Source organism: Camellia sinensis, chromosome 5 (assembly GCF_055761805.1).
Source record: "Camellia sinensis isolate YWXY chromosome 5, ASM5576180v1, whole genome shotgun sequence".
NCBI lineage: Eukaryota > Viridiplantae > Streptophyta > Magnoliopsida > Ericales > Theaceae > Camellia > Camellia sinensis.
Window position 1 is genome coordinate 25871295 of NC_138965.1, and position 11404 is coordinate 25882698.

The window sequence follows — 11404 nt, forward strand, 5'->3', positions numbered from 1 at the left end:
TCCGACAGCCAAGGTTAATAATGTTTAGACATTTTTGTCGTTAAATATTTAATTTGAAGAAATAAGAAACTATACGAAATTGAAATCTCAATAACACAAAGTATACCTGGACAGAAAGAATTTCATAGAAACAATCACAAATGAGAGACAAAGGGTGAGTGGGGCTCACAACAAAACAATTTCACAAAAACAATCACAAAATAGAGACAAAGGAAGGGTGGGTGGTTTTTTGCTTGTGTTTAAGCAAATATGGGAGTTTGAAACATTCTTCAAAACTTGATAATAGGGAGATAATCAAAATATCCCTCTTCCCCTATAGAAAATGATCAACAAACTCTGAAATCTTTCTTCTAACATAACCATGAATGGAAACTAAATATAAAAAATAAAATAAAAAACCAAAACCCTATTCACTAGATAAAATTGGGGGATTATTTTCATTGCCTATATACAAATGTGTAGTCATGAAACAAACAAGTGATGGTGTAATAACATTAGCTCATATATCCCCTTGCTACGTCCACGAATTTCCTCATTTTTATTGCCACATCACGCCTATTGGTGGACCTCGTGGCCAGTGTCAACTAATCCATAATCATTCACCTCAGGATGATAGAAATCGTAAGGATACGATGAATTGTCCCTCGGAAGATGCATCATATGGCTCTCGTTAAAAACTCATAGAGCCAAGCAACAAATGGGTTGTGGGTAGCATAGCTCGCCATCTACTCTAGAATGCTCGGTTGTTCCCAAAATTAAGTGATCATTGCTAAATTTTCCTTGTTTATACTCTAATTGATTCATGGAATTGTTGTTTTGGGGATTTGCCACCTCAAATGGATCGAGCAATGAACACATTGAACTCACTCTGGCAAGGAGCGTTCTCTCATTGGAGCATACATTTTGTGAGTCACCTAGAAAATGGTTTTCGATGTCACCAAGTAACCCAGTGTTTGGATATCCTTGACAAGAAAAGGCAGCATTGGCATTGGCTTGTATTTGATCTTCCCTTGCTAAAACATTTTCGACATTGTTTCCTTGTTGACCCTAATGTACCATCCTTCAATTATCAAACGTGTACCCATTAACGTTCTCATATGTGCATGGAAAATCCATAACTGGTTATCACAAAAACACACTTGATGAAAAGAAATCAACACAAATAGTTTTTTAAGGTTCAATTCAAAAGACTAAATCGTATACCTGACATTGGTGAATTTGAGTCCACAATACCAAAGGGTTGTCTGGTTGTTAGCTTGAAATTTTGAATCGGATGGGGAGGAACTAAAGATGTAAGAATAGAAGAAAAAGAATGTTGCAACGTGGGAGGGAATTGTGATCGACGCAGAGTGAAATCAAAAGGGATGTCGGTAACCTCATAGATGTTTGAGTAGAAAAAGGAGATTCCATCCTTGGGAAAGGTTTTTGGCTGAGCTCTAACAATCGTTTGTCACATTGCAAAAGTTTCTCATAGTGTTTGTCAAGCGTTCCTGGAGGAAATTTGATGTAATGTCTCCTACCAAAAAAAAAAAAAAAAACATATCATTATGTTAATTGTGCCATATGTATGTGCATACACTTGTATGTACAAGTTAAATGTGACACTAATGTATGATAAATGAATGTTTTGTGAGTGACAACTCATTAAAATGGTAGTGCTTAAATTTGAAAAGGTAAATCTACAAGATTGTCTATATCTGATGGAAGTAATCAAAATGTAAAGCACTACCATTTTTAGATGTGTTTGAAGATACCGACAACAGTTTGCTATGGCAAAAAAACTGTTTTTAGAAATGAACTGATATTTTGCATCGGCTGACTTGAAAATTGACTGAAACCACTTGGGCCTGTTCGTTAGCAATCTCACATACAGTTTCTTTTCTCCCAAACAAGAAGACAAGTAAAGAAATTCAATAAAACAAAAAAGCAAAGGAAATATAAATGAAATTATTCGAAATAGTGGAATGATTAGAAACTCTAGTTCGTTCAATTAAAAGACATAAAGACAATAATTAACACTAAATGAGGGATACTGTGAGCAAATTGAGTTTTATCTTGGAACTATTTACTCCGTTGACACCTTTGAGGAAATGCAGAATCTCACATGCTATTATTCTTAATTCCAATTAAGATTTTGTTTATATAATATATTTTATTCAAGCTAAATTTGTTATTTATTATTTTGTTAGACTAATAGGAAGGGGCGAAAAAGGAAAGATTATTTCAAACCTGTAAATGGGGGCTTGACCTCCAGTAAAGTCCATTGCCTGTTGCCAAAGTGTATGCTTCCGTGGCTGCGGATTTGTCTCTCTGAAGAACTGAGGTTGTTGGTTTAACTGCACATAATTCACCCAAAAAATTGAATAAAAATTTCACTAAGAATTAAACTTAAATGTCATCATTTAGAAGAGTGGGACTAAAATTCACTAACCTCAATTTCCAAAATTCTTGGCTCATCATCGCGAATAATGGCTCTAATCGCTTGAATATCAGACCATTGTATTTCGATCTTACTTTTCAAAGCCCTCTCTAAAACTTCCCACACAATTTTCTTCTTGGCATAATAACTGTGATAACCCTGTTCCGTATTATGCTAATTAGTCCTTATTATGAAGGTGATTTTGTGTTGATATGATTTTGTGTGCCATTTATGTGAAAATATGTGGTTCTGAATTTCTATCTGTTCACCGTAGGAATATCTGTTTGATTATCTGCTTTGGGATTTAAATTGAAGGCCCTATCGGCCACAGAAATCGAAATTGACTATGCCATTGTGATTGGCGTAATTTTTAGAGCCTACGGTGAAATTTAATTGAAAATTCATTCAGATCAAATTAAAGATTAAATTAATGAAATGGTGCCCAATTATTTAATATTAAAGAAATGTATTTGAAAGGGAGCTTTTAAAGGGCTATTATACACTCTCATTTTTGTTTCTTTTGAGCTCAACCTCTGAAATTATGCTCCAGAGAGAGGGAGGAGCCGAATTTAGTGAAAGGGGAGGCTCAAGGTAGAGATTTGGCTAGGGAACTTGGTAATCTTGAAGGCACACTCAAGAATTTACCATAAATTGGAAAGATTGAGCTTCTAGGTGAGTAAATTCATGGATTCTAGTTTGTAACTTTGTGAATTCAAAGTTGAATGATGATCATGAACATGAATTGAATTGATTATGATGAAATTGAGTTGGTTTTGTTGAATATGCAGTCAATATGCACATGCATGTGAGAAATTGCTTTGAATTTGCATATTTGAGCACAAAATGTATAATCCATGTGAGATTTTAGTTGAAGCTCATATTTTTGACCATCTCTTCATCATCTAAGTTGAGAATAGAAGTTGTGTTCCATATGGATGTACAATTCATAAGAGTATGGGTTTTGAATGCATGAAATTGTTATGTTGGAAATAAGTTTGGTGTAAATTGGGACATGCATGTGATTGATTCATGAAATTGAGCTTCATAATGTAATGAATTTGGTGTTGGATCATGTTAGTACATGTGTATGTGAATTTTGAGCCATAATATGCAAGATATGTTGATTTGAATGCAAGTTTGAAGCTCAAGAATAATTCTGGATTTTCTAGAATTTGGGATGTCCGCTCGAGCAGGGAAGGCGCCGCTCGAACAGGAAATACAAGCTCCCAGAACTTTTTGCAGACATAGATGTCCGCTCGAGCGGGGAAGTTCACGCTCGAGCGGGGAGCTATGTAGAATGACCTTTAGCTCGAGCGTCCGAATTCGCACTCGAGCGTAGAAACAAGGCAACCAGTACTTTTGCAGACCTAATGGGTCCGCTCGAGCAAGGACCCCTGTTTTTGAAGTTTTGTAGATACGTTCTATGTTTTGTTTTCCGTTCCCTTTCACTTTTAAGTACTCTTAGGCATGTATTAAGCATTGTAAATGAGTTAAAAGGATAAGAATGAAGCCTAAAGAGGAATATGTGAATTAAGAACGGATTGAATTGTTTGTGACCCATTGTGTTCATGGAATGTGTAGGGTCGAGCTCCAGGGCAAATCATCCCGCCAATCACTGTGAGTAATATCTTCATAAAGATATCTAAAGTATGTTATTTGTCCAATTGCTTACTCCTATGTAAGTCTTATAAGTTGGTTAATTTGAATGGTGGAAAAATGTTTGCTATGCCAAATGAATGGGCCGAAGGCCAGTTTGACACGAATGAAAGAATGAATGGGCCAGAAGCCAGTCTGACATGAACGAAAGAATGAATGGGCCAGAGGCCCTATGACATGAATGAATGGGCCAGAGGCCCTATGACATGAATGGATGGGCCAGAGGCCGTATGACACAAATGATTGGGCCAAAGGCGGTCAGACAAGAACGAATTGGGCCCAAGGCCGTTTGATGTGTTTGGAATTGCAGTCACATGACCTATACATATTTATATATATGCCTGATAGAAATATGAATTGGGCCCATGGCCGTTTGGTGTATATTGTGCTAAATGCTGTTCGTGTATCTTCTTTATTTGATATTATTCACTGGGCTTTCGTTCACGCTCATTCATGTGGTTGTAGGTGAGCCAAGAGAGGTCCAAACCCAGCCTCAGTGAAGTTTGTGTGGAACAACCAAGTTTTGAAGAGTCTGCCCTTATGTCTCACGCACGAGACTCGTCTTCGCCCTTTTGCTATCTTATTATATTTTGTCATGTTGGCGAGGACTTTGGATACGTTTGTATATAGTTTTGATTGGCTGACTTAAACTTGAATGATCCTGTATGTACAGAACTTTGTGTTAGTGTATATTTTGATGTGACTTATTAACATGTATATGTATGGATTGTTATAGCATGCCATATAAGCACAACTATATGGACAAAAGTTTAAATTTGTTTCCGTTTGGCCCCTTTACTCTGATGAGTTATGCCTTATTTGGTTTGAAACCGTAGGTAATCTCGTGATTACTGACCGGTTATGTCCTTAACCCATGGGGGCGGGTTTGGGTCATGACAATAACACTTTGCTACCAAATCGCCTTCGTGAAAAGATTTTCTCTACAATAATTTCAATCTTTTTTAGTCATTTCATGAATTAAGTCAAATTATTATTATTGTTTTTGTCTTTTGAGTTTGAGGGTCGCCTTTCATTCTGGAAAACAGAGAAAATGAAACTTACACACCAAAAAAAAAAATTGTTTTACAAACTATTTCTACAAATTGAATTTGGTAAATTTTCTTGAACCTCACTTTTCAGGAAATTTTTAAGTTGTTTTTTGAATTTTCAAAAACTATAACCGTTTAAATTTTTTTGTTATATTGTTTTTGTTACTGAAAACATGATAAACAAAAACAGAAAACAACGTTATTGAAAATGAAAATGCTATTACCAAATATTCTTACCTCCCACGAGCCAATTTTGACCAACAATGCGGGGAAGTTTGAGGCCTTCAACTTCTCGGACATTAGTTGAGACACAAAGTCATCCTTCTTTGCTCGACAACGTTCTTGAATCGACAACGTGTGATGTGTCCCAGTAGAGTAGTTTTTGCTCCTTGAGTGAGATAAGGTCATCTCTACTAAGTTGAGAAAAGATGGTGTCTTCTTCAATGTCAAACCAGGAGGACTTGCTTCTCCACAAGTGTGAAAATCCAATTCCTACCCACCCCCCCCCCCCCAAAAAAAAAAAAAAAAAAAAAAAAAGCTAGGCAATGGGAGGTATTGAAGTGTAATATACATATACATGCTAGCGGTGAATGCACTCGCAATGCGTGAGCAATTTTATATATAAATTTTGGATAGTTTTTAAAGTGAGAAATATGAGTTGACTTTGAAAACTAATTAGAATGTGACATGTTTATTTATTTCATTGGCAATTCCATCGCTATTTTTGGAAACCAAAATTTTAAAATAAAGATTCACATCAAAATAGTTTTGTGATTTATATAATAAAATAGCTACTACAAAGCTACATGCACATGCAATATATGTGTGGTAACGACCGTTGTAACCATCATCTAAAAAATTGAAGGTGTCTGGAAGAGGAAAAAAACAAAATTTAAAATAAAAAACTAAGACAATTTCATATGGGAAATTTGGGCATGAGAAAATGCATGCCATAGTTACAGATTGCGTGTTTTATAAAGCATAATATATATATAAAAGAACAAGAATTACTATGCAATGGCTGAAAACAAATGCAACAAAACCATATAAGCAATTTATACCTCACAATTTTCAGATTAAAAAGAAAAAAGAAAAAGGAAAGCAATAAGAGAGGTTGAAAAGCAAAAGTGAGAGCTCACGAATGCACAATTGTGGATTGGAACGGAAAGTAAATAAATAAAATAAAATAAAAAAACTAATTAAAGAGTGTTGTATTCATTAGAAACACTGAGATTTCAATTAAAAACTCAGAAATTTCAATTAAAAACAAAAAGGAAAAAGGAAAAAATATAATAACGGCTGAAACCATATATCAAGATGGCAAACTTTTTTTGACAAAATGTTTTCGAAAACTATTTTCTGACAACACCCTGTTTTAGGAAAACACTTTTAACCATGTTTTTGTTTTCAAAAACAAGAAAAACAAACAAAAACGAAATATATTGGAAAAGAAAACAATACTAAACATATAAATCTCAACACTCCTGCCTCACATAAACACTAAAATATGAAACAGAGATCAAAATGATATAATACCTGTTGATTGGACTCAGAGGAAAGTTTGATTCTCTTGAAATCAATGCTCGGAAACCCAGAAACAACAGTATTATTGGTTACTGGATCTAGTACTGAGTTATGAAATTGTTCAGAACAATCAAAGAAACCACCATTGAACATAGCTTCATTAGAAGCAATAATAAGCTCTTGAATTATTAGGAGGACAATAATGATTATCTAATTTCCTTCTATCTCAAAACCCAATTCATTCACACACATAAGAAAAACAATGGAAAAAAACCCACTTCAATTCAGTATCATCTATATAATAAAGTAGAATGGTTTTTGAATTTGTCCTATACACATTTGTCCTATCAGGACATTTGGACGGCTCATATTTGTTCAAATGATAAAGTAACGATTGAGATATATTTTTCAAAAAATATCCTATATGTACATTTTCTATTTTCTCACTTCTCTCTTTTACTTTTTCTTTTTCTCACCCATCCTTCTATGATCCCATGATCCCATCTTCCTCTTTTCTTTTTTTTCTTTTTAATAATTTTCTCCCATTTTTATTTTTCTCTCTATTTATTTTTTTATTTTTTATTTTCTCCTTTTTGTTCAATATAATTTTACACATTTTTATTCAATGTATGTATGCCCATAATACTCTAGGACATTACGGGCATACATACAATTTTTATATAATTATATAAGAAAAAACGGTATTGTATATATACTCGTGAAAATTGTATGTATTCTAAGCATATCTATTTATCTAACTATATATTATATAAGCAAAAACGAGTTTTCGTGAATAGTTTTGTGAGAACTCCAAATTTTTATAATAAATTTATAATTTTATCAAATTAAAAAATAAATTTAAATAATATTAAAATTACAATTATATTTTAATCCTAATATTATTTACACCGTAATTTTAAAAACGTACATACGCTAATATATATATATATATATATAGTCTCACCATGGAACGCAGTGGAATTCGGAGGTGAGAGAGTGAGGTGGTTTTTTTTTTTTTTTTTTTTTTTTTTGACAAAAAGCCAATAAAAAAAAAGTTTGTCTTCAAAAAGAAGTCTTTTGACTTTGGATTGCAGATGTCATCATTTGCCACATGGAGAACACAACAATCCTATTAGGATTTATTCTATTGGGTAAATTACAAACACACTTTTAGACACCTTAATTTTGACCACTCGTAAGACTTAAGCGCTTTATTCCGAACATCCGATGAGGAAAGTTATACTGTGCAATCTTTTGAATTCTCAACGAAGAAATTTGGATTAAAGCTCTAATCACAAATCTTGCACCCTATTTTGGCCAAATTATTTTAAACCAAAACCCTCTTTCAAAATATTTATTCAAATACTTCTACGATGTTCCGAGACTCACATTTCATTTAAAACTACACTTGTCGGTAAACCGAGTAAGGACAAAGTGGAAATAAATAAAAGGGAGGGGAACTCTTTGAAAACAAAAAAATCTTTAAAACATCTTGGTTAAAGGTTTGGATTTGAAAAAAATTAGAGGAAAGGGAAGAAAACAAGTTGGGGAGAAATTGGGTATAAAACCGTTAAGAGAAAAATGAGCAGTCTTCATTAAATTAGGCTTATCTCTTTCTACATTAAGACTTTACCTGTGAGGCCATCACCATTGGAAAGAGGACTTTCGGGGCTTCATTTTAGACTCAAGAATCCCCTCAAACCGAGTCCGGATGAAGGAGATATGGTTGTTTGAAGTTAGGCATAAATCTGATAAGGTCAAAACTGAGCAACCTTCACTAAAATAGGCATATCTCTTAGCACACTTAGACTTTAGAAGTGAGGCCACCTCCATTGGAAAGAGGACTTCTAGGGCTTCATTTTAGAATCAAGAACCACCTGAAACGGAGTCCAAATGATGGAGATATACCAGTTTGAAGTCGGGCCTGAATGCATATTCTGAAGTCCGATCAGACCTCACCGAGGTCATGCCGCCCCTTTTGACTTTTCAAAGCTGTCCAAATGTGCTGATATTTTGAGGAGCAGCAGCTCAAGGCCTATAAATACAAGGCTCAAAGTGATGTTTTAGGGGAGAAAATAAAAACATTATCATGAGTTAAGAAAATAATATCAAGTTAGAAATATCATATATCAAAGAGAAATATCAAGTTAGAAATATCAACAAAGAGAAATATCAAGGTATTAGGCAATATCCAAGAGTTGAAATCATCTTTGTTCTTCCTTGTTCTTCCATCCATCTATACCATACAAGAGCTTGAACTTGGATCTTGATTTGAGAATTGAAAATCATACTCAAACTTGAGGGTGCTTTGGAATCAAGTTTGATTTACAACAAGAACACTCTCTACAAGAGGTAAAGCTTCCTTACTTTTATTTCAATCTTTGTTCATTTTTTTTTGTTTTGTGTTTTCATATTATTTTGGTACTGTTTTGGGACTGTTTTGAGGGCTGAAACTTGTGATTAAAAGCTACCCAAAGTTGGAGGGGTTAATCACCCTTCTTTGAACCTTATTCTAAGCTTGAATCCTTGTATTTCCCACTTGTTTTCGCTAATTTTTCCCACTGTTTTGGGGCTGATTTGGGACTGTTTTGGGGCTGTTTTTCAATATCTAAACTATGTGATTTGAAGTTGTAAAAGTGGAGGGGTTAGCCACCATTCCTTCTACTTGTTTACTAACTTGATCCTATTTAATTTTACTCGCTTTCTATAGCTTAATTTCAACACTATTGTATGCTATTTAGGGGGTTGTTTAATTTATTTCAATGATTTATGTTTTAAATATCAAGTTTGTTTGTACTAACTAATTAATCAACTTCGCATAATCATCTCTGCAACCTCCCTCCATTCTTTGCTTGTTTCGATTAAAAAGTTGTGAAAAATTAAGATTGTGGTTCAAGTATAAGAAAAGAAACTCTTCCATGCTTAATGGTTTAATCTCTTTGGAGGTTCATTACCAAAGATATAAAACACTCTATGCTTAATGGTTTAATCTCTTTGGAGATTCACTACCAAAGGCATAAAACGTTTTATGCTTAGGAGGTTCATTACCAAAGGTATAAAACGCTCTATGCTTAATGGTTTAATCTCTTTGGAGATTCACTACCAAAGGCATAAAACATTTTATGCTTAGGAGGTTCATTATCAAAGGTATAAAACGTTCTATGCTTAATGGTTTAATCTCTTTGGAGATTCACTACCAAAGGCATAAAACGTTTCATGCTTAGGAGGTTCATTACCAAAAGTATACAACGCTCTACACTTACTGATTTAATCTCTTAGGGGATTTACCGCCAAAGGCATAAAACGTTCTATACTTAACGGTTTAAATTCTTTGGAGGTTCACTACCCCAAATGTATATATGTTCTTATATTAAAGCACAATCTTCTATTTTTCATTTCTCTTTATTCATCAGTGTGTTTACTTTTAAGGGACTAATTGACCATTGGAAATCACCAAGGAAAGTGTCATTATCACTTATTATCAAGTTTGGATTTCAAGTCATTATCACTCAAGTTTGGATTTTTCTAAGTCATTATCACTCTTTTGAGTTTGACTAGACCTTGTTGTACATCTTGAGTTTGACTTGGAATCCCTTATCGCTTGTAAATAAGTTTGACTCTTCCTTTATAATTTCCCCTGAAGAAAATAAGATTTGTTTCTCGGGTTAAGTTGATGCTTGTTTCTCTTTATTGCATTTTGGACATAGTGGACGTAAATATCACTTTTGTACAAACAGGAAAAAAGATAAATAAATGGAAAGGTAATAAAAAAGGCTAATAAAATTAGTTAAAATTGGATTACAACCGACATCAAGAATTATCAAGATTAATTGGACTCAGTCGGACATTATACCGAGTCTATTGTGTCAAGGCTTATTTTACATCAATTCATGATATTTTGATGAACCTTAAAGGGTCTCTACCTCTCTTCTTGAATTCACTTCATGATAGGAGGGAGGGGTGGTTGTTTATTCATTGCAGTTATTGATCATTGTCCAAATTGTATCCGAGATCATCAAGCAATCAACTTGCTAATTGATGGTTTTGGAGATGATTCCAACCATCTCTTGAGTATTTTTATGATGGAGAAGGGTAAAAAAGAAGACAAACATGGCTAGGAATATCCTGTCTGCACTGTTTCACCTCAGGTACAAAAAACAGATTTCCACAAGAAAACAAAGTATTGGATTTATTTGGGGCTCGACTGAGTCGCGTTTTGGGGTCGGCAAGGCTCCAATAAATTGCAAAACAATACACTTTTGGTCAAAAGCAGTAACTAGGGGTGAAACAGAACAAATCCCAGCAAGGCAGACAGAATAATTCCAGAGGAGTATCGAGCAATCATTGCATATTATTATTGTAATAAATTAGACAGCCCCTTTCATTTATTATTCATTCGGCTTTGTAATAATTATTTGTTCGGACACCTGGACATTCGGACCCTCCTTCACGAGGAAAAATATATAATAAGTTTTATGTCTTCCAACCCCCATTATTTCTCCTTTTTATTTACCAGCTTACGATGGTTAGATTAGGGACATCATGTTTAATTAGCATTTTTCACGATTTGCATCCATTCGTTTAGATGCATAAAAGTTCGGCTCATCATATTATTCAAATGTCAAATTCAAATTCCTTACTTGCATACATGCACTATCACATGCATTGAAATGACTCACATGTCATACTAGTAGCCGAACCTTAAATTGCACGTTGCATGTGTTGCATTAGTCATTAAATTAGGATCATGCATTTT

General features: G+C 34.1%; 1 protein-coding gene across 1 annotated transcript; it reads right to left on the reverse strand.

Annotated features, from left to right (window-relative positions):
* Nucleotides 1-87: 87 nt before the first annotated feature.
* On the reverse strand, nucleotides 88-6801 carry LOC145791280 (uncharacterized). Its single transcript, XM_082871623.1, has 7 exons — nucleotides 6661-6801; nucleotides 5362-5616; nucleotides 2432-2578; nucleotides 2230-2336; nucleotides 1376-1516; nucleotides 1204-1284; nucleotides 88-106 (listed from the first exon to the last, which is right to left on the reverse strand). Exons 1-7 carry the CDS (start codon nucleotides 6799-6801, stop codon nucleotides 88-90), a joined length of 891 nt encoding a protein of 296 aa, XP_082727749.1.
* Between the last annotated feature and the right edge of the window lie 4603 nt (nucleotides 6802-11404).

What these genes read in the sequence shown, in the direction of transcription:
- LOC145791280 (XM_082871623.1), bottom strand. Translation starts at nt 6,801, where the DNA reads ATGTTCAATGGTGGTTTCTTTGATTGTTCTGAACAATTTCATAACTCA. An exon ending in GGTCAAGCCCCCATTTACAG is followed by an intron (nt 1,517 to 2,229) that starts GTTTGAAATAAT and finishes TTTTTTTGGTAG; the next exon opens with GAGACATTACATCAAATTTC. An exon ending in TCTACTCAAACATCTATGAG is followed by an intron (nt 1,285 to 1,375) that starts GTTACCGACATC and finishes TTACATCTTTAG; the next exon opens with TTCCTCCCCATCCGATTCAA.